This window comes from Diabrotica undecimpunctata, chromosome 4 (assembly GCF_040954645.1).
Source record: "Diabrotica undecimpunctata isolate CICGRU chromosome 4, icDiaUnde3, whole genome shotgun sequence".
NCBI lineage: Eukaryota > Metazoa > Arthropoda > Insecta > Coleoptera > Chrysomelidae > Diabrotica > Diabrotica undecimpunctata.
The window spans coordinates 134,807,941-134,833,268 of NC_092806.1; the positions used below are offsets into that span (position 1 = coordinate 134,807,941).

The 25,328-nt window shown below is 34.3% G+C and overlaps 1 protein-coding gene across 1 annotated transcript; it reads left to right on the forward strand.

Moving 5' to 3' along the window:
* Positions 1–1,216: 1,216 nt before the first annotated feature.
* Positions 1,217–23,354, forward strand: LOC140438424 (uncharacterized). Its single transcript, XM_072528105.1, has 4 exons — positions 1,217–1,376; positions 2,750–2,839; positions 12,116–12,260; positions 22,907–23,354. Exons 1-4 carry the CDS (start codon positions 1,288–1,290, stop codon positions 23,075–23,077), a joined length of 495 nt encoding a protein of 164 aa, XP_072384206.1. The 5' UTR covers positions 1,217–1,287; the 3' UTR covers positions 23,078–23,354.
* Positions 23,355–25,328: the final 1,974 nt, after the last annotated feature.

Here is a 25,328-nt window from a genome sequence, read left to right on the forward strand (position 1 = left end):
ATTTTCTTTCCTTTATTGGCCCATTGTCATCGTTAGGCATATATTCCGGGTCTTTATCTGAATCATAAAACTCGCTGTCACTATTTGTTAGCAAAGTTTCGCTTAAAACATCTTTATTTTTGGCAACAAAACATTGATCCAGCTGATCGTTAGACGCCATGTTTTACACATACCATTATGGACCGTGGAAGTGATGACGTAGATTTTATTGACATCTGTCAGTTTCACTTTCCAAACAAACATTATTTAGTGTGGATAATTCGTATTTTTCGTTATTTTTTCATTTTTTTACAGAATCTTTCCGCTTTTTGCAATATCTAAGTATTCTAATAGTTACTACAATTTTACAAGGTTATGTAAATAATAAAGCATGTTGTTTTATAAAAATAACAATAAAATGCATGTATCAATAAAGTAAGGTTAGAATGTCTTTAATTTAAACTTTTAAACTATATTTCATAGAAATAGAACACTGAATTATGATGGTATTATCGTAAAAAACACTATACTTAAAAGAAAAAGCAGCAGAGGAAGCAAAATGTTAACTTTATAGAAATTAAAAAGTCTTGAATTGGGCATTTCAACTTTTGTTTGGAAAGTAATTGACAGTTGTGACGTCACACTTCCACTGTCCATTTACGCAAATTCGATGTCACTTAGCTGCCATTTTCAACTTATTTACAGCGCCATCTTTTAAACTAGTAACGAAATCTCAACAGATTCCTACTTAGAACTGCATAAACCATTGTTTTCATGCAAAAACTTAATTTCGACAAAGTGTTATAATTGTATGCCGATATTGATACCCTTTCAAATAAAGTTCCATATGACTACCTTTACTATAAACAAAAATTGAGGATGGGGCGCTAACCTTATAAGCATTCATCAAAATACCAAAACTTTAATACAGTTAGATATTAGAAGAAATTAAAAAATCGACGTGTTCAAGTGATTTTGTTTTATCTTTAACATTAAAGATTTCACACTTTATCCTCTTACTGTATATCGCAAATGCTCAATCGACGCGAGCCTCAGCAATATTTAGAGCAAGGAATACACCAATTTTTTTGATCAATTTTTGACTGACCAGTACTTCGTCTTTGAGTAAACATAATGTCCAATTTTTAGGATATTTTAATCAAAAAATTATCTTTTTTAATTATCTCATTATAAATATAATGCATTGTCCATTGTTCGTTTTATTTTAATGACCAATACTATTATGATCTTAAAATATAAAGGGGCCAAAATTTGAACTGAAACATATTTGTTTCAAAAACGAACAAAATGAAGCTTAATTTAATAATTATTTTTGTAGTTATTTGCATTTGCGGTGTTCAATCTAACCACCCAGCAAAGCCTTTCGAATTAACTGAGTAAGTCTTAAATGTATATGTATTTTTAATTGTTTGTCACAAAGTATTTGTGGCGAAACTCATCAATTGATAGGAATTTTGGTGGAAGGAAGGAAGTTTGGCGAGTGTTTCTATTTTTATTTACTTTATTCTAATGTCACTACTCATTTCTGTGCTCTTTGTTAATTTAGTACTCCTCCTTAAACAAATATGTATTATTCCATGTCTCAATTTTATTTTTAATTCTTCTTCGAATTTTGTTCGCAGCCTTCTAATTCATAATCCACGTTTGCGCTTAGTCCGAAATCGGTGTTTTTTCCTACATGTTCCTAACTGTAAAGTTCTTGCAATTACTATTTTTATCAGGAATAAGCCACAACTCAAGTTTAATCTTCTACCACTGGCGTGCACTTTCTGGAACATAATTAATGATATGGTTCCATGTAGAGCCCATGTAATTTATATTTGGTATTGCCAACATTTTTTTAAAATGTGACAAATTATGCTAAATATAATTTTGTTTGATATATTTTAAATTGGTGAATGCAATTTTTTATACTTCCAAATTGTTATTGATTAAACATATTACAAATTACATGTTAAAATATCCTAAATAATGAAACGTTTTACTAAAAATATCGTAATTTTTTTTTGTTTAAAATGTTTATAAATATTTGAAAGATCAAATATACAATATTGTTCTGAAGCTATTTTCTTGTGGCATTTTAAATTAATTACTATTTAAACGGGAATAAGCCACAATTGAAGGTTAAAATACGTTTATTTACGTTTCAATTTCCACTTCGGAGATCGTTCTCAAAATGTTTGTATTTTGAGAACGATTTCCGAAGTGGAAATTGAAACGTCAATAAACGTATTTTAATCTTTAATTGTGTCTTATTCCCATTTAAATAGTGATTAATCAAATATACAAAGTATGAAAAAACAAAATAAATCAAAACAATAAACCATCTATATGAAAAACTACAACACCCAAACTTTACCAATTTTGGAATTCAGATAAACAGTTACTTTGCACATTCTTTACAAATATTAGCTATACAGTTATCACACTATCTTACAAACAGTACATGAACTCTTTGTGTTTTTATTATTTTTGCTTGAACAGAGCCTTCATCTTTTTCCTTAACCGCGTTAAGAATTGAAAACTAGAGGTTTCGGCACCCATTTCTGAGCCATTGTTAAGGAAAATACGGTTCCGTTTGAGTTCGGGGTCTCAATCTACCTACTCCCCTCACTCGTGACGTACGAGTATCTTGTTTTTGTATAAATACAAGAACCGTCAAACGGCACTGAGGTCTCAATCTGTTTACTCCTCAGTGTCGAGTGGTAAGTTACAGAACGTTTTATTTAATATTTTTTTACATTTTCAGCGAAAATGCTGCAGCTCTCATGAAGGCTTTGAGAGAGTTACTTGAGGCACATAAAAATCCGGAACACGTCCGTAAAACTGTTGTTGAAAAGTAAGTCATATTTATAAGTAAGTATTTGTAAGTAAGTCTTGTTGTATTTTGTAACGTTTACACCATGGGCATATAATATTGATAAAAGAGTAAATGGCACGTAGTAAAAAAAATTAGAAAAACAAAGCAAAAATTGTTTAGTGAAAAAACAATATTATCATTATAATGCGCCATACTTTTAAAATCTGTTATATTATGTATGAATTGCGATTAACTCTTAGACAATTATCTTAGTAAAATTTATGTTTACTCTTTACTGATATTCGTCTTAATTTTAATAGATCTTTGTCTTCTTCTTTCTTTATTTCAGACGAATTTCCTTATAAAACTTCATTCAGCTGCATCAATATTCAGATTGTCGCTCCACCTTTTTCTGGGTCGGTCTATACTTTTCTGTCCCCTTGGCGATTTATCTCGAGTGATTCTTACCATTATTCTATCGTATATTCTGCTAATGTGTTAATTTCACTCTTTTTATGTTCGACACATACCGTTAATATCTTCTACCCCACTTGTATTCCTTACGTTTTCTCGCCTGAGTATTTCCAGTAATCCCACGAACTAACTTTATTTCTGTTGTTTAAAGCAATCTTTTGATTTTTGTTCCTTCTGGTCTATTATCTGTGGTGTATGTCATAGAACTTATAATCTTCTTCCAATGGTGCCTATCCGCTGCATATGTTGGACACTAACATGGCTATTCTGACTTTGTTGACTGCTGCCCTGAAATGTCCGGTAGTGGTTAAGTTAAGCCATTTTCACAGGTTACGCAGCCAGGATATTCTTCTTCGTCCTGGACCTCTTTTCCCATGCACTTTACTTTGAAGTATGGTCCGAAGTAGGTTGTATCGTTGTTCATTGCGCATTATATGGCCCAGGTATTCTAGTTTGCGACGTTTTATGGTTACGAGTAGTTCGCGCTCTTTACCCATTCAATGTAGTACTTTATCGTTGGTAACTCTGTCTATCCAGGAAATCCTCAACATGCGTCTATAGCACGACATCTCAAACGCTTCGAGTCTCTTCAGTGATGCTTCAGTTAATGTCCATGACTCTTTTTATTTCCTTTTTTATTTCCTTTTTATTTCCAATTTTATATTGTGGATGTTAAAGAAACCATCGTAACAACAGTGAACCAATGTCGCCAACCATCTATAAATAATAGCATTCAACCGTGGATCAGCAGAAACACGTGGAAAGTGATTGAACAAAGAAAGCAACTTAAAGTTGGCCCCTGTGATCAACAGACATATAAAGCTTTCTCCAGAGATATTCAACGAAGATGCTGAAAAGACAAACAAGAATACATCTCTGAAATCTGTCAAGAAATAGAAAATCACGGATATCGAAATGAAACCAAAGACCTCTTCCGGTAAGTGAAAATTCTTGCAAGAGAATTTAAACCCAAGAACTATGCAATAGAGGACAAACATGGTATTACCATAAGTGATATCGACAGAGTGTTGGAAACATGGAAAAACTATTGTTCAGAGCTCTACAGGGAAGAACACGTAAATCTAGGCTACACTTCAGCCCTCGAAAACATCGCATACAACCCTGAACCTGAAATTCTGCTGTCCGAGATTGAAGAAGCTGTAACTCACCTCAAGAAGAATAATTCCCCTGGCTGCGATGATATCACGGGAGAGCTCCTTTAGAACATGAGAGACAAAGGATGTTACATAATGTGGAAACTTTGTAATAAAATTTGGAGATGCGGAAAGTGGCCCAGAGAATGGCGCACATCATTGTGCATACCAATCCATAAAAAAGGAACAACTACAAAGTGTAGTAATTATCGTACCATCTCACTGATTTCCCATCCAAGCAAAATATTACTAAGAATCAATAAACGCCGTTTTCAACAATACTTAGACAAACAAATTCCCCAAGAACAAGCAGGCTTTGTCAAAGGAAAGGGTACGAGAGAGCAAATCCTTAATATGCGGCAGCTCATAGAAAAGGCCCGCGAATTTAAAATTCCAATAATAATCTGTTTTCTAGACTACCAAAAGGCATTTGATTGTGTGAAGTGGGAAGTTCTCTGGGCAGTTCTTCATGAGATGGGAGTTCCAAATCATTTGGCAATATTAATTAAAAACTTATACGAAGGTAACTCAGTTAAAATAAGAATTGAAAACCAGCAATCTGATACCTTCAAAACCAGCAGAGGTGTACGACAAGGGTGCATACTATCTCCAGACCTGTTCAATTTATATGGAGAATACATAATGAGGAACGCACTCGATGGATGGAGAGGCGGCATCTCCATTGCAGGAAAAAAGATCTTAAACTTAAGATTCGCAGACGATACAACACTGATAGCAACATCTGAAGAGGAGATGTCGAGACTGATAAAGAGAGTAGAAACCGAAAGCAACAAGTGTGGGCTCAAGATTAATAATCAGAAAACAAAAATCATGATTGTGGACCACGCGAATATCCTCCAAACAACAGGCGCCCTAAATCAATTCGAGAAAGTAGACGAGTTCACGTATCTAGGATCTTCCTTAAGCAATGCAGCCTCCTCCCATACGGAAATTCGCAGAAGAATAGGGATGGACAAGAACGCGATGAGTCGACTTTCAAAAATATGGAAGGACCGCTCTTTATCCAAAAAACTCAAAATGAGACTGGTACGGACACTCATTTTTTCAATCTTCAGTTACGGTGCCGAAACATGGACAATAAAATCAGAGGATAGGAAAAGGATTGACGCATTCGAAATGTGGTGCTGGAGACGAATGCTACGCGTCTCGTGGACGGAGCACAGATCCAATCAGTCGATTCTCGAAGAGCTAAACATTCAGATCAGACTCTCCTCTCAGTGTCTTGCAAATGTTTTAAAGTTTTTTGGCCACATTGCGAGAAGAGACAATGACAACTTAGAAAGACTAATTGTGTGCGGAAACGTAGAAGGACGTAGAGGCAGAGGACGCTCACCTATCCGATGGTCAGATCAAGTACAGAAAGCCACTGGAGAGACGTTTTCCGAGTCCATGAGAGCAGCCCAAAATCGCAAGAGATGGAGAGAATTGACAGCCCGCATTGTAGGAAATCACGATCCTTAGCAATGAGGAAACGACAAGAGAGAGAGATTGTGGATGTTAAGGATTTTTTTTATTTTGACGATAGCTGATATATTGCCTTCTCGATCCTTATCTTAATTTCCGTCGATTGGTCCCACTGTTCGTTTAAGTTTGCACCCAGATAACAAAAGTTGGTGATTTGTGTTATAGGTTGTTGGTTAACTAGTAATTGATCAGGTGATATGCTATTTTTGCGTATAATCACATATTTGTTTTTTTTTTGATGTTCAACCCCAATCAAATTTTGATGTTCAAATCAAGCCCCAACCCGCTTCTAACTTCTGCCATCCTGGAGAAAAGTGTCTGCAGATCTTCAAGACTGTCTGCAAAAATGACAGTATCATCAGCGTATCTTATGTTGTTCAATCGTTCTCTGTTTATAAGTATTTCCTCGTCTTAGACCTTATAATATATATATATATATATAAGCGGGGATCCTACAGCTTCTGCCGCTTCCCGCATTTCGATCGCCATCTTTTTCTATCTCCTAATAACATTGTATAATCTCCATTTAGCCTTGGTGCAGAATTGGCACAGGAGAAGCACTGTTTGCAATAACGGAACTATTGCAAAAATATAGTGTATTTAATGAAAGTTTTGTAGATCTACCAAAAAGCGTTTGGCTGAGTCCAAGATGGTAAATTTATACATGCACTAAGAAACATAAACGTACATCGTAAGGATATTCTCATCAATAATATATACTACAATTAAACAGCAATAGTAAGGGCAGAAGTTTGGGGATATAAGATTGAAGTTCGTCGAATGTTATATATGCACCCAACTGCTATATCAGGTAAAAGCTTAGACTGTGAAAGCACAATCTGTAAAATATTGGAGACATTCGAAATGTGGCTATATAGACGAATTTTTAAAATTCCTTGGACACTCCTTGGACACTTGAACAGAAGTCTCAAACGAAAAAATGTTAGTCAAATTGGACGTCATCACTTACTCGAGAATGAGAACAACGAATTTGGGGTAAACGAGAAATATATTTCGCATCGGTTCTTGAAACTGATGCAGTAAAATCTCTAAACACAAGAGAGTAGGAAATTACAAAAGAGCATTTAGAAAAAAATAAAGACGAATCAAAAAGGAAATGGTCAAAACATCTTATGATGTACAGTGGTGTTGCGAAAGAAACTAGAGCCAAAGAAGATAGTGCACAGAAAATTTTTACACCGAGTACAAAAATGTAAATATATCTCTGAAGGAATAGTTAGTGTTAAAGTTAAATTGAATGTCAAACCTCTGAATGTGACAGCAATCTATGCACCAGAGAACAACATGAATACTACCACAAGGAAAAAGTTCTACGAATAATTTAAGACTGTAATAAATGAGACCCCAAATGATAAATGTATAATCATTATGCGTAATTTTATTGCCCGTGTTGGCAATGATATAGTTCCAGGATTAAAAGAGCAATATAATGAAAATATCAGAAATAAAAACAGAGATCTTCTGAGGCAGCTCGGCAGCATAAACGAAATACGTAATAATAATACATTTTTCCCTCACAAGAAAAAAAGAATACAAATACACTTTTGAAAGCTTTAGAGAAGAAAGATCTATGATAGACGATATTCTGTCAACTAGACAGTTACACCCCTCTCAAATTTTGGATGTAAGCGCACTAACATCAGCAGAAACAAAACAAAACACCAGAGTACACCACAATGATAAAAGTCGAATATATCACAGAAAACGATGGATTACAAGAAAGCTGGGCAAAAATTAAGTCTAATATATTAGCATCGGCCAAGGAAGTTCCTAATGAAAGAAATATAAATAAAAATAAATCGTTCCTAAGGCGAAGAACTTTATGGTTTTGAATAAAAGTGAAGAAAAAATTTTAAGAAAGAAAAACGCTTACCTGAAATACATGCCAATAAAAAACCAAGAGGCATACTATAATTACAAGACAATACGAAACGAAACACATGCACTTTTAAGAAAAATAAATAATGATTACTGGGAACGCTTTTAGAAAGAAATAAAACATAATTTTTATGGTTCAGAAGGAAATATGGCACTTTATAAGAGGTCAAAGAATGGAGGTAAAGAAATTAATAGAACCAAAACACATAGAAAAGGCTACACGTATTGACTATGCTGAAGCTGAAGAACTCAGAGGCAGCAAGTAAAGAGGATACCAAACAAATTACTGAAATATTGTAAAGCAACAATAATAGAACAATTAACAACATTAATTAATAAAATTATAAAACACAATAAACTACTGCAAGAATGCAGAAAGAGCGAACTAATTCTACCATTCGAAAAGTAGATAAAAAACAGCCAGAAATCTGCAAAGGTATAAACTTGTTAAATACTACACTAAAACTTACAACTAAAATTTTACAAGTGCTAATAAATCAGAGGATAAATTTAGCAGACGAAGAACAGTGTTCTCGTAGTGGAAAATCGTGTACAGATGCAATATCCGTTATACAGCAAATTACTGAGAAATTACTAGAGTATAATAGACCAGCATTTCTGTATATGATTGACTTGAAAGCATTTGACAGAGTAAAACAATGTAATTCAAAGATGTAATGGATCTTCTGTATAATAGAAAGGGTCCCCACAAAACTAAAACAATAGTAATTAGCAAAGAACCAACCAGATGTAAAATAGAAATTGATGGCATCAGTATTGAACAAGTAATGGAAATAAAATACCTTAAAATTAGACTGTACAGCTATGAAGACCTGGACAAAAAAGCGAGAGATCAAATTCAAAAAGCAAATAGACTGGCAATTAATCACTATATATCACTATATGGCGAAACCTTAATACCACTATATGACGAAACAGACACATTAACACTGAGATGAACTCAAGAATTTATGAAGCCAGTGTAAGACCAATAATGACATATGTCTTAGAAATAAGACCCTACACTAGATTCTATCTGCTGCTTCAACTTCAATTAAATTGATGTTTTTTGATTAAACATTGAGGTTTATTTAATATATAAATTATATCTTTTTAAAATATAGACTTTTAAATATTGAATGGTGTTAATTTTAATCCTTAATTGTTAGAAACCCAGCAGCTGTGATTTTTTAAATAATTAAGCCAACTCCACTTCTATTGGTCGTAGAAAACTTTATTTTTTTTTAATCTTTGTCTGGACCAGCATTTCTCAACCTTTCATCAGTTGCGACCCAATTTTATATAATTATTTTCACCTCGGCCCCCCTTATACAATACAAATATATAAATCCAGGACCGATTTTCAGGGGGGGGTGGTGTTACATGAACTTTTTTCGGTGGCACCGAAATTTTTTTAAGGCACTTTTCACACACTTGAGTGCCATAAAGACAATCAAACCTTATCGTTATTAAAGTATATTTATTTGTCAAATTTTTTAACCGGTCTCTCTGGATCCACCCTTGCACTAAACTTACAGTAAAACCTTAATTACCAAATTACCGAGAATAAGTAAATTTATTGATATGTGGCAACACCAATCCAGAACCGATCGTCTCTCTTCGCGAGAACTTCCGAGTTCCGAGTTCTTCTCTCTCCTCCTCAGACCCAGCCAGACCAGACCTCAGTCGAGTCAGTTTAGTCAGTCCAGTCAGTCCTTCTGCACCTGTTAAATTTATTGTGAATGTTTATGTTGTAGTTTGCGTGTATTAATTGCAGTTCACGGTATTAAAATATTTCAAGCAGTAGGTAAATATACTTAAATTTATACAAAATCATGGATAAATTTTTAACTGGGCGTAAGCGAGCATTCGATACTAGTGAAGCATTAACAAGTGTACAGGCGAGGGTGGTTCCAAAAATAAAATCAAGAAAATATTCTCAAGATTACTTAAATTTTGGTTTACGTTTACTGAAGTAAATGAAGAAGAACGGCCTCTATGTATCATTTGCTCAAAACTTTTAGCAGCCGACTGCATGAAACCAAATAAACTTAAAAGACATTTGGAAACGCTTCATAGTGAGTGCATTAATCAACCCCGAGAATTCTTCGAGTTAAAATTAAAATCACATGAAAAACAAAAATCAATGTAAAAAAAAACTTTGACTGTGAATGAAAAAGCTTTACTTGCCTCTTATAAAACCTCCCATAAAATAGCTAGATGTAAAAAGCCTCACACTATTGGTGAAGAGCTTATTTTGACAGCTGCAATTTAAATTGTAGAAACTATGTAGATAATTTTGCCAAAAAATTGAAGTCTATACCTATATATAGCTGAAGATGTACAGGATCAGCTACTCGGGAAGTTGCGCGACAAGCTGTTTTCGATCAGACAACAGATAGTAATAAAGATCCTCATTTTATTGCCTACGTTCGATTTTGTGATGGCATATCATTAGTAGAAGAACTACTTTTTTGCAAACCAATAGAACTGAAAGCAAAGTCGCTCGCATTATTTGCTATCTTAAACGATTATATAAATGAAGCAAAAATAGAGTGGATGAATTACGTCGGAATATGCACAGATGGTGCTCGTGCAATGTCCGGAAAATTTCATAGTCTACAAGCGCTTGTAAACCAAAAGTTTACAATGTGTATATGGACACACTGTATAATCCACAGAGAAGCTCTGGCTTCCAAAGGAATGTCTCCTGGACTGAATATTGTGCTAACAACGGTTGTAACAGCAGTTAATTACATAAAAATGAGACCTTTGAAACCCAGAATTTTTTCTGCACTTTGTAAAGACATGGGTGCATTACATTCATCATTATTATTTTATTATGAGGCAAGATGGTTACCACGTGGGAAATTTTTACAACGTGTTTTTGAATTAAGACATGAAATCGATATTTTTCTAGAAGACTGGAAGCCGAGATGTTTCGAGATAGTTTATTTTTGATGAAATTGAGCTACTTGGTTGACATTTTCGAGAAACTTAATATTTTGAACATTCAGCTTCAAGGAGCTAATGCACATATATTGGATACGAGTGATAAAGTTAATGGTTTTTGTAAAAAATTGGAATTGTGGAGCAGAAATTTAAAGGAAAAAAAACCTAGAAATGTTTGCAAATGTGGATGAATGTATTAAAACTTACAAGGTTGAAGAACAACACGTGAAAATTGTTTTTGTAACTATTAAAAATCATTTAGCGATGCTGACTAAACATTTTAAAAGATATTGTTTTGCCGACGACAAATTAATAAGTAGTTACGAGTGGATTAGCAAGCCGTTCCAAATTACACCGGAAGGGCTCTCTACTGCCGAAGAAGAAACCTTCATTGACTTCACGGCAAATGATGAAATCAAGAAACAGTTTAATAATAAATTCCTCTTTGAATTTTGGGCAGGAGTAAATGAAAATGGAGTTTTCTGCACTGAAAATTAAAGCGTTCCGTATACTATTGTCGTTTTCAACATCCTACCTTTGCGAAACAGGATTTTCTGTGGTGGCTGCTTTGAAGACCAAATATAGATCGCAGCTAAATATAGAAAAAAAAAAACTGAGAACGTCTATTTATAATATTACACCCCGTTTCGATAAACTTTGCTCTACAAAACAAGCTCAAGGAAGTCACCGATTTATTATTAAACTTGTTCATAATTTAGTGTTCAGTGCTCTTTATAATTATACGTGTTATATTAGTGTTCAAGTGTATTTTACTTTTTATTTTGCAAGAATTGTGTTTTGCTTTGATTTTAGTAAATTAGTCAATGTTGTTGATGTTTTTTTTTTTCGAATAGGCTCCCGCCCCTCCAATAATAATACACGCCCCACAGGTTGAGAATCACTGGTCTGGATTTTAACTATAAGAATCAATAAGTTAAAAATGTGTGCACTGTATAGGGTGCTGTAGATTAATTAGTTTTTATTGTAAAAGTTGCTCCTATTTCATAGCAATAAATTAGGTTTAAAAAACTTCTTAAGCAATTATTTTTATCCCTATATAAAAACATAATTGACCAACAAGATAATCCATTTAAAACTAAGCCTTTATCTTTTTAATAAAAAAAGTTCTGGTCCTGTAAAGTTTATAAAAATTAAAGAATTTGTATAAACAACTAAACGTATGCCATAAAGAAATTGAGCGATCGGAGTTTAAGAAGTCTTATTCAATACAGGTCTGCCAATTTATACTAACATTATGTTTCTCATTTCACCCATTAAATGTATAAAACTAGATCCAATATTTGTTACAAGATGCAAAAGACAAGTTTATTTATCCGCTTTTTTTTTGTAGAGCTCATACTATAAAAAGTGCAATTGCAGTAACTACTAAAACACGTTCCCGAATTCCAGATTTGCAGACTTTGCTAAAAACTTTCTACTATGGATTGGGATCCGTAGTAAACCTTTTATTACCTCCTAATAAGGATGTCTTCGATGTAAGTTTATTGTTTTTAAATATATTATAAATATCTATATTATGCCATAAAGATTTGTAGTAGTCACCACTTAAACCACCAAGTTACGTATATTTTGTTTGTGAAAGAGGATAATCATTGGATTCAATCCATTTAAAAATCTGGTCAGAAACGAAAATGCCACTGGACCTCCAAAAAACGTACGAATGAGCTAAATTTTGCTAAGAATATCAAGTTTGGGACCCTACTAAATATGCAAAAAAAACTCTATTCATATGTTTCGGCTTCAAGAATCTGTGCACTGTAGAGAAAAATTTTTAATTAAAAAATGTAGCTAACACAAATTTGAACAAAAATATTAATTAGCGGTTTTTCTGTATAGTGAACCATTCTCTCAGAAAGAACGCTGGAAGCGACCGACAATTATAAATGTCAGTTGCACGAGCCAAATCAATTTTAAATGATATTCGATATCTTTTAATGAGAGTGATATATCCACAAAAATCAAAATGCGTTTTGAAGTTGAAGAGTGCAGCTTTCGTATGTAATTTGTGTATTTTGTCACAAATGAAGACAGTTTTTATGAAGGTGTTAAATAAATAAACGTTGCGCCATTTTGCCATTATTTATGAATCGCATTAAATATTTATCACCTTCATTGACCAGTTACTATGTAATTTTTATTACCATAGCTCAATCTTCAAAACTTTTAGCATGAAAAGTCGGTTTTAAGAAGTTTTGACAACAAATGTGAGATACTTGAAATATGCCTAAAAAATACCGAATTTGAACTTTAACGTTACAAACAATATAAAATGTTTGAAACTACCTCTTTTAAATGACACAAGTACTTTTTTAAAACCACACAACCTTAGCTACAAACTCCACCCAATTCCATCTTCGTGAAGGCAATTCCGGTGATGTGCAATCGAGTGTCATCTAAAAGTTTAAATTTATATTACCATAGCTCAATCTTCAAAACTTTTAGCATGAAAAGTCGGTTTTAAGAAGTTTTGACAACAAATGTGAGATACTTGAAATATGCCTAAAAAATACCGAATTTGAACTTTAACGTTACAAACAATATAAAATGTTTGAAACTACCTCTTTTAAATGACACAAGTACTTTTTTAAAACCACACAACCTTAGCTACAAACTCCACCCAATTCTATCTTCGTGAAGGCAATTCCGGTGATGTGCAATCGAGTGTCATCTAAAAGTTTAAATTTTGCGTTTTTTTATGTATATTCATTGTCTCATATTTGTTGCTAAAACTTAAAATCAAAATTCTATGTTATAGTTTTTAAAAATTAGGCTAGAAATTTTCCTACGACTGGCCAATCAAAGTGATAAATTTTTTGATCTTATGAGAATCGTAAAAATTGGCAAAAATCGTGTAAACTTTATTTAATTAACACCTTTATGAAAACTGACGTCATGTTCGGCAAAATACAAGAATTGCATACAAACACTGTAACAATTATTTATTTTGCTTATAGGGGGCTTAAATGGGGGGACTGAACAATTACTGGGCTTGGCGATAGGGTAAGCAAATAAATTAAAACGTTTACGAACGGCTACTCGTGTTTCGGTTGAAGAGCTGAGTCGTGGATAAGGATTTCTTTTATTTGGAGAGGACTAACTATAAAAAAGAAATAAAAAAAATACTTACAGAGATGTCCTGGGCAACAACACACAAGAAGGTTTCTACACTATTTAAAATAGAACGCCGTTTAAAAAAATCCTTTGTCTAGACAGAGAAACTTTTCTTTCCTAAAAAATTTCAAGGGCGAATATCTGTTTAAAAGACATAATTTTTAAACTTCTGGTTTAAAAGAATCATTAATCATTACATATTTATTTTTATTTCACATAAACAGTTATTTTATATATATATATATATATATATATATATATATATATATAAATAAAAATATCAAAATTAATCCACAAACCTTACATTGAAGTGGACCTTCTAACAAAACAAAATTAAAACTATGTTTATTAGCAAATGTTACATTTAACCTTTTAACAAAAAAGACTTTAAAATTATGGTTATATTTCAACTGGACTAACTTGGCAAGTTTTATGAGAATCTTGTCAAGAAGAGGCTGGAAGGCGTGTTAGCAGATAAGAGAGCTCTATCCAACCAACAATATGGATTCAGAAAAGGTCGATCAGCAGTCAACGCCGTGATCTTTATAAGAAACGCGGTGAAAACAAGCAAAAAGAAATGGTAGACAAGATTGTCGAACTTGGAACCCCGGAATATGTGTCCATATATATGCATATCGAAGAAAAATAAGATGAAAATGACTGCTGGAGGGTCAAGGGTTAGTCCTGGCATCCACACTATGGAATATTTTATACAACGGGGTACTAGAAGTGAACAAAACACAAGGAGTAAGGGCTATTGCATATGCAGACGACCTAGCCCCACTTATAGAAGATATGAATTAGGGTATTATAAACAAAGTAAAGAAGCAATAGAAAAAATTGCGAGATAGATAGAGAGAAATGACCTAAAACTTGCAGTAGAAAAGACCGAAGTTATCATCTTGATGGGACCAAGGGATAGAAAAAACGTAAATTTTCGGTTCAGAGGCTCCGACCTAAGACCCCAGAAGACCGTAAAATACTTGGAAATCATACTAGACAACAAAATAGCATTCAGACATCACATACAAGAAGCATTTCGGAAGGCAAAAGAGAGGACCTCAACCCTTAATAAGATAATGCCGAATATAGGAGGCCCCGGTTCGCACAAAAGATCAATTATCCTACAGTCAATCATGTCCATCTTAATTTATGGGGCCCCAGTGTGGCATGAGATCCTCAACAAAGCAAAATATAAAGACATGCTTCTTAAGACGCAGAGGAAACCATTGGTCAGGATATGCAGCGCGTACAGGACCGTATCAACCATTGCCTTACAAGTAGTGGCCGGTGCTGTACCGGTGCATATCCTGGCTAATGAAACGGTTCGGATGCACCAAAAGGGCAATGGAGCTTTAGGTTCAGGAAAACAAGAAAGAAAAAGGAGTTTGGAGATCTGGCAGGACCAATGGTCAAGGAAAACAGACAAGGTTGCCTGGACGAGGACCCTTATCTCAGATGTAGTAAGGTGGTATGAGTGTAAACATAGACGTGTTAACTACTACTTCACTCAATTTATGACGGGACATGGATCTTTCCGGTCTTATACATATAGAATAAAGAAGACCGAGGAAGATCTTTGTCCCGAGTGTGGAGTGGTGGATGACGCGCATCATGTGGTAATCGTATGCCCAGCATACAATGTGAGGCGAACCTTGCTGCAGCTGGGCCTGGGGTCACCTTGTAACGATAATATTTTGCCTACCATGGGGGGTATTAATACCAGAGGTAGAAGATGGGGGATAGAAATTCTTGGGGCGAAGATAGGGTAAGCAAAATAATCGCTACTTGTGCGAACGGGCACTCAGGTTTTGGCAGGAGAGCTGGGGTCGTGGATAAGTAAAAGACAAGGGGGTTTGGATTGGGGCAACTACAGAAAAATGAAATAAAGGGTCAGAAATCTCTTGGGACAAACAAAAACAAAACGAAACAGGAAACACCTCAAGAAATTTAATATAGGGCGCCACTTGACGTGCCTAATTATACCTATTACAACCAGCTAGTTGTAACTGGAGATATAATTATCAGAAATGCAAAACATTCAAAATCTTTTTCAAATTAAACTCAAAAAGGGTTAGTTAAAAAAATAAACAAATGTTAAGAAACAAAATTTAACATTTATTTTTGTGTCACCACAAACAGTTACAAAATATAGAGAACACAAGAATGCTCAAAAAAAGACAATACAAAAATATAAGAACAATAGCTGCAAAATACAAAAATACAAAAAAGACTTACATGTGTCATCTGTTTACAATTTCCAGGAGTTGAAGATACTACAAAAACTTACAAAATTTACATGTAAGCTAACCTTTCTTTTAAAGAAAACAAAACAAATCAAAAATGCTAAAACGGGCTGTCATAAATTAACATTAAATTTAAAAAAAAACTGAACAAATAAATTGACAGCTAAAGTCAAACCATAAAATTTACTACTTTAAATCTTACAAATTCTTTTTTGTATGAAAGCAATTATTACTTTTTTTAAAAAATGTCTGCTTTACTTTAAATTTACACACAAAAAATGTTACCTGGATTTCACTATTTCGCACATAAAACTTGTTACATCTCTGGACTGAAACTGCAAGAACGAAACTCTGGAACAAAGGGAAACCATTTCCATAATCTGGAACGAAAATCTGACGTGGATGGAGTTGAATCCTGGACACGAACACACGAACAAAAGGGACTGGATCTCACTCTACAAATTGGATCGACCATTTGAGGCCGAAGCCGGCACTGAGTACAAAAACTTATGACTCTGCCTCTTAAACAACCGGAACAGGTGGAATTAGACGATTAACTGCTACTAAAATTGATTTCCATAACGTAAGACGAAGATTTCCCTGAAAAGGGACAAAAACAGAAAACTACAAATTCAAATCGAATTTGGACATGACGCTGGCCGCTCTTTACCGCGACTCCAACGAAAGTGACAAAATTATCTTTAAAAATTGCTCGCATAAGTTAGAACAAACAAAGCACTTAGGGTATAAACTAAACACAACAGAAATTAAGACGTAGATTAATTTGAAAACGCAATATCGGGCGGTTTGAACAAAGAAATATCGAAAAATTTGCGCCTGTGACATAAATAAACAATAAAATTATTTATTATCGACGTCGGCGATCTAAAAGGAACGAAAGAGATTATTTGGGTTTTAAATTGAAGGATACGAACTAAGAAACATTGAAAAAATTCTTCGTTATTATAATGCATATATAAGGGGATTTCAATTAACATATATACGAGGGGACTTCAAAATAAAATGCTACAACCTCTAGGCGAGCCATAGGAACTAGTGAATAAAGCAATTGAAAACAAAAGAATCTTTGACAAGATCATTGCTTTTTAGACAGAAACCATAAAACACAAGGAAGAGAAAGAGAGAAGACGGCAAAAAAGGTGAACTGTTTATTTTATTGTGCCGTATCTGTCGGCGTTAGTGAGGTGAGCCACTATTCAGCTTTTACTACCGACGCCGAAATTCTCAAAGAACTTGACTACATTACAGAAATCAATTTGCATACGTGTTGTTTTGTTTTGTTTTGTCCCTACTTGTATCTAGTGTACGGTGTGTGTCTTCTTTTGGAGCAGCCTATTACTAACTAATGGGCTGGTGTAGATGGTGAAATGAATATACCACCCCCCGGGGTGGAATATGAATGTCTGGAGTTGCTTGTACCTGTTGTCTGATCTTTCTTGTTAAGTTCAAGATGGTTGAAATACCTGCGCGGTCGCTCCTTTCTGCCTATCGCTCTGCATAAGGATGGTTACCTTACAAACCTAGTCCGGTGCAGACGTGGGTGGGGTGGTGCGACTGGGTTGCTATGGCAATCGCGGAGCGCAGGCGGAGAGCGACAGATGGGAGTTATGAGAAAAGCTGACGGGTCATTTTAGGTATGGATTTTAGAAGGATATGATTTATTTGATGAGATTCAGTATACTTGGGAATTATAATTGTGTGTGTTTGTATTAAAGACTTAAAAGGTACGGTGTACATGTATTGTAGAAGATCGGAGTCGGCAACTGGAAAATGCAAGCGAGGGACAGAATAGAATGGCGTAGAAAGCTTGAGAAGGTCGAGGCCCTCTAAGGGCTGTAGCACCAAGATAATGATGATGATGATGTGCATGTATTGTAATTTGTTACTACCAAACAAATTTTGGACTCCATTGGTCTCAGTTATTGCTTCTGCGAGTGGGGAAGAATTTTTTATTTCCCAATAATGGTTTGTTCAGTCTTCTTTTACAATATAACTTAATGTGTTGATCATGTGTGATTCCCGGGCTTTTAGTTTTAAAAAATATTTTTGCGATAAAAACTGACGGCTTAAATTCAAAGGAAATTAGTTACATTCTGTCAGTATTGCATTCACTGGCGAGAATATCATCCCACTGATGCAAGTTCTACAACATTTATATTGAACTCTATCTATTTTTTAAAGCATTCTCTAGAGCTTCAATGCAAGCATCATAAGTATTTTGAATGAAGTATATACAGATATCGTCTGCATATTGGATACATTTGAAGGAATCAGAGAAAAGTGAATAAATATTGGGAGAATATACAGAGTGTCCCATAATTAATTGGGCATTAGCTAATGGGTGATAGCTTGCATTAAAATAAAGCGTCTGAGCTCAAATTGCTTTGGCAAAAGGTTGCTAGTTTTCGTTATACGGGGTAATTCATTAATATTTTTTTATATTATTTTTAGCCTTGACTAAATCGGAGCCTTGCTGGAAAATCCTGTGGTAAAAGATTCTGTATTGGAGTAAAACGATACGGATATAGATTTTCTGTCCATATTATTCTTGACACCGTAGATTTGCTTATACCATTGGCCGCAGAAACAAGCCTTGTACTGGTTTCTGGATCTTCTGCAACACGCACAATAATTTCATCCTCCATATTCGCATCAATTACTGTCGGTCTTCCAGCATTCCTGTTTTTGGGATGAAATGGTCCTGCTTCGTCTAGTCTGTCGAACAGTGATCTAATAGTTTCATGGTTTGGTTTTACCTTCTATTGGAATAAAGTTAGAAATAGCTTTAAACTGCTTTACGAGAACAAAAATTTTCCTGGGCATACAAACATATCATATCGCGCTTTTCTACATGAGAAAATTCACTATGACGTGGCATTTTATCTTTATCTTAAGTGGTTTATAAAAAACTTTGACAAATAATGACTCGCATTGCACTTTGACAACTAATAATAGATAAATTCATAGTTACGTCTCGACTTTGTCATTAACCTAGGTAAGTTCCCGTCATATAAAACTGGTACACTTTTTTTTCCCATTGTAAACCTGTGTTCAGACTTGACACAATTGTTCGTGAATCAATTCTTTGTTGCCATCACAGGTAACGGAATTGCACTAAATCTAAATAAAAAAAGAACGTTCAAAAATGTTTAAAGTTTTTATATAGGTATTATTATTATCATTAACAACAAAAAACAGTATCTGATAAATTTAGTAGCCAGAGAGAGGGTTGAGTTAATGCCCAAAATGTTTAAAGGATCTTTAAGCGTAGGGTATTGGCACAGGGAACATTGGAATGCATCTACTGTAATTTTATAGTGTGTCTTTCGCACAGCCCTCCTTTTAGCTGATTTGATTCAATATTTTCGTTGAACTGGCAAGATTGCCCTAGAAATTAGAATGACATATGTGACAAGATCAACTTATCCAACTTGAAAAACACGATTTTCGGTTATAAGAGTTGTACCAGTTTTTTATGACGCGAACGGTACCGCTTGTTTTCCGAAAAATTAAATACAGACATGCGTATCATTAACAAAATACGTTTATTTCGAAAACAAAGTACTTTTTTGATTTGAAACAAGAATACCCTTTTTGTGTAGAATTGAATGGTATTTCATGTTTTTTTCCTAGAATGTTTATACAAGGCGGACAAAAAAATTATGGACACATTAATAAACCAATGTTATAGAAGGTGGCGCTACCTAAAGCCAATAGCAAAACTAATATCATTTTCATATTATGCGTACTAAATAATAGCAAGATACCAAATTTCACTTAAATCGGATGAATAGTTTTTAATATATCCCTAAAAATTATATATATATATATATATATATATATATATATATATATATATATATATATATATATTATATACTATAATATTATATATAAAAATATATCCCTAATAATATAAAAAAAATATTAATAAATTTATGATTAATTTGAGCAATTACACCCATCAGCGTATGTCCAATTAATTATGGGACACCCTGTATATTAAATAATGAGTTACTATAGAAGGTGATCTTATAGTACTTATATTCACAGTTCCATGGCTCCTCTATGGCAAGAAAAATTTACTATCCTCTAGTACATTCTTGTAGACAACTTATGTCAAAATTTTAGCTGTATAGGACTCATAGCTGTGTTTTGACCGCATGTGGAACTGGGCGTGTCCTCGGATTTTACAAAAATGAATAAAGACTAATATCCAGAAATGAATCGCCACTTTTCCAAAATTTTCGTTTTCTTTTTTATACTTCTTACAGCCCTGTAGTCCTGATAACAAGATATACACTCGTGATCATAAAATCCGGGTCACCTTGAAAATTTCAAGTTTCTTGAATATTTTTCCTCTCGTGCAGTAATAACCTTTTTTAGGCTAACGTATTTTTTATTTGTCATCAATGTTTGTTTTGAAAGAAAAAAAAACGGTTTTTTATTGTTTTTGTTGAAAAAGCAGAAAACAAACCAAATTGTTGATAAAACAGACATACGAAAAAAAATGGAAAATACAGAACGTGGTAAAATATCAGTGAAATTTCAATGACTCATATCGTGTATTGCCTCCACTTGCTCTAAAATCCTCTTGCAGACGACGGGGCATACTCTCAATTTTTCTCCGGATTACATGTTGTGGTATGTTATTTTACTTTCTCATTAACAGATCCTTAAGCTCCTGTGCGTTATTAGGAGAAGATTTTAGGAGTTGAATACGTTTTTTCAAATCGTCCCAGAGATGTTCAACGGGATTCAGGTCCGGAGACCTAGCTGGCCAGGGTAACTTCGTAATTCCAACCTCGTCCAAGTATTGCATACTGATCGTGGCAACGTGCGTTCGCACGTTTTTCTGCATAAAAACGACGTATTCCCAAGCCCTGCCATGGTATGCATAACATGTTCTTCCAGAATCTCCGTAATGTCCCCTCGTGCAGTTAAGGACCCATTTTCGATGAAGGGTAGTTCTGTGCGGAAGTTGGAAGATACACCTCCCCAAGCCATGACCGAGCCTCCACCAAATGGCATTCTTGGAGCAATGCAAGCTTGTGAAAATCATTCACCGGTTCTCCTCCAAACTCTTACACGTCCATCGGATACAGTTAGGCAGAAACGGGATTCATCTGAGCATAACTCTTTGCTCCAATCGTTAATTCCCCAATGCGCGTATTATCGAGCAAAAGCTAGTCGTGCAACTCGATGCGCCAGGCGAAGTGGCGGTCCTTTAGCCATAACCCGAGAAGATAGTCCAAAATACCGATGTCTTCTCCTGACTGTTGCAACGCTAACATTGCGATTTCGTAATTCCTGTAGATGATTTCTAAGCATAATCGCAGTTGAGGTCCGGTTTCGCAAAGCCTGAAACACAAGAAAACGGTCATCTCGTGCCGTGGTCGTTCTTCTTCGTTCAGAGGCAGTTCGTCTGGATAGCAAACCGGTCTCCTGAAAGCGTTGAAGCACTCGTTGAACCGTAGAAAGGCTTACGCCAACAGTTTTTGCGACTTGCCGTTGAGTGTGACCGTCTTTCATTTGTGCCGTCTCAACAACAGTCAAGGGCATTTTTGGCAAAAAATAAACAATAGTAAACACTAATAATGGCACTAACAAACACTAATGGTGGCAATAATGCCACTGCGTTGCGTTTGAACAGAAAGTCGAAGCACAAAATGAGACATTTAAAACAAGCGGTAGTTACAGGTACCGTCCATTTTGGGAAGTATGCACTTTTCCGCGAAATCGGACTATTGGAATTCTTTATTACAAAGTAAACCGCTAAGCCGATAACAATTCTCAGAAACATGCATTAGTTTGTATTTGTGTTATTAATATTTACAATAAAGCTAGTTAAAAATGAAATATCGGTGATTTTCAAGGTGGCCCGGATTTTATGATCGCGAGTGTATTATGTTATTAAATAAATACATATTATTTACAGGTAGTCACTGACGTTGCAAAAAAATTTGTTATTTGGAAGGGAAATCGCACAGCGAAATCAAAGACTGTTTTGATGCTGTGTACGGTGACTTTTCTTCTTTGATGGTAGCCATCAAAAATTGGTTTAATGAGTTCCAATGAAGTCGCACGTCGGTTTTGAAAAGTTACGCTCAGGTGCTACGAGAACGGCTACCACGAAGAATAACGCGACAAAAAATCGACGTATCGTATTGGCAGATCGCCGATTGAAGGTGCACAAGATAGCTGAGACAATATGTATCTCAAAAAATTACGTAGGTCATAGCTTGCATGAAATTTTAAGCATGAGAAAGCTGTTGGTGCGATGGATGGCGCGTTTGCTCACTTCAGACAACAAGCGAAATCACGAGATAGAGTCAGAGCTGTATTTGACAATGTTTAACGTAATCCGAAGTTCGTGTTCGTCGAAAAAAGATGGATCCACGGGTACACACTAGACCCAAAGGACTAGAATGTCCAACATGAAAACGCACTGTCGTAGCCAAGGCCAAATTGATCGAAATTGGCTACTAACTGCTGCCCCATCCGCCTTATTTTCTATATTTGTACAGTAAATGAGAAAACGTATTTTTTCAGACAGGTTGAAAAAGAAAAAACATTGCTAGGTCAAGTGTATCACGCACAGAGAAGACTATGTTAAGAAAAAAATTTTCGTTTTTCTTGTATAGGCTTGGTACTAATTGGACCGCCTCATAGTATATGTACTCAAAGATAGACTATATAAACAAGATATATTCTGTTATTAAATGCATACATCTTATTTACAGGTAGTCGCTGACGTTGCAGAGAAACTTGTTAGTTACTTTGTTCACGACAACCAACCGCTGCTGGATCTCTTGAATAAAATCATACTTGCTGCATCATCCTTAGCAAGAATAGCAATTAATAGTGCTTTAGACATTATCATAGGACCACTGAATAACCAACATCTGATTTAATTTTTTTATGTGAATTCTCTTAATAAATTGTTTAAAATTATTTATTTGATTATTGTGTACACTCAATTGTATTTTCTTATTATAATACAATACAGTAAGTCAATGTTTTTTGTATATTAACGTAGATTAGGTAGTTGTAGTCTGTATTTGATTAGCTTTGGTTCCTCACAACTAATCACTGACTAAAATATCATAAAAATCATTAGCAACAATTTACTGTAACCTAATCTCCATTCCATAATTTTCTTAAGTAAATAAAGAACTTTTTTTAGTTCTAGTTTTATTACAAATTTCTGACGCACCTAAAATGCGCCGTTTGTGTGACTGTCTCTTGTCCACAACATAAGATGAGAACCAGACTTCTAAGTGGTTGAGTATGAAAGACTCTAATTAATAAATATTCGTCGAAGTAAATACAATTTGATATTAAAGTTATTGTAGATTTGTGAGTTAAAATAGTTTTATTTTATTTGAGCACAGTTACACTTTTATTTTAAAATTAGTGTTAAAACTAATAAGTTTAAACTTGACCACTTTGTTTATCTTATACAATAATACATCGTGACTGTGCCAAATAGGAACATGGTCAGAGTTGTAGCGTTTTAAATTTGGTGTAATATTTTCGTTTTTCTGTTTCCAAATGAATTTTAAAACGGTCAATATATTATGGCATTTTAAGTTAAGATTCTAAATATCAAGTTTTGGTATTCAGTTGTTTTTGTCATTTGTTTACATTCGAGTCCCCTAATATAATATTGCAAGTCAGGTAATACAATTTTTCTAAAACGCAATAAACTGGAATATTTAAAAAGTTGTTTTTGTCGCTTAGAACGAGGGTCGCTTTGTAACATAGTTGAGGCCTGTTTTAAAAACAAGAAATTTATGTTATGGACGTAAGAAGGGTCGCCCACACCAGTATTAGATTTAGGTCAAGAGGGGAATTTATTTTGCGTTGAATTTGGTAAAATGTAATGTATTAAGGAGTCGACATTTAAGCCCCAAGCAGAGCAGACGTGCTATAATGGAGTCAAGCAAGAAACTTTAGAGTAGATAGATGTTTGGGCAATTTTGAATCGCGAGTCGATTCGATTTTTTTGTGTTATGTCTTAAGACCGCTTAAGGTGATAATACTCTTTGCATAACGGCAGTTTAGAACAGAGTAATCATCGTAAGATTTGTGCAGTACACAGGCACTGAAGAAATTTTGAAAATATATAATAATAATATATATAGGATGTCCCCGTCGTCAGCTTGCTTCCTCCACCAAACCTAATTCTACATCTTTTGATTGTTCGTCCCTGAGTATGGAAATGGTTGCTTTGTCCCTGTTGGAGAATATGTCCAGATAGATGTTCCATAGATGTTAACAATTTTTTTTTAAAGTTAAGTGCGAAACAGTGAAATCAAGGTAACATTTAACATATTAATTTTAAAGTAAAGACAGACATGTTTTTGCTAAAACAATAATTGCTTTCGTTAAAATTTAAAAGGATTTGTAATAAATAAAAAATTGTAAATTTTATGGTTTAACTTAGTTGTCATTTTAATTGTTTGTTTATTTTAATGTTAACATATGACAGCTAGCTTTATTTTTTTTTTTTTTGATATTTATGTGTTTTGTTTGTTTAAAAAAAAATTAATCTCTGTGCGGTAACATTTGTAAGTTTTTGTAGTATCTCCAACCCCTTTGTAAACGGAGTTTGTAAACGGACACATGTAATTTTTTTTCTGTATTTGGCAACTATTTATATAGTATATTTTTTATGCCATTTATGTGTTGATAACTGTTTGTATGAGACAAAAATAAACGTTTGATTTGTTTCTCTGATCTATTTTGAGTTTTATTTGAAAAAGATATTTTTTTCTATATTTTTGATGTTCCATAATTATTTCCCTAGTTACAACTAGTGGTTGTAATAGGTATAATTAGGCACCTCAAGTGGCGCCCTATATTAAATTTCTTGAGGTGTTTCCGGTTTATTTTCTTTCTGTTTGTCCCAAGAGATTTGTATAAGTACCCCTTTATTTCTTTTTTTTTTGTAGTTGCCTCAATCCAACCCCCATATTTTCCACTTATCCACGACCCCAGCTCTCCAGCAACCCCCTGAGTGCCGTTCGCACCAGTAACGATTGTTTTGCTTGCCCTTTCTCAACCCCTTTAGTTTCTGCCCCCAATTTTTCTACCCCCATGATCTTACCCTAAGGTAGGCAAAATATTATCGTTACAGAGTATCGTGAGTGATTGTCGGAG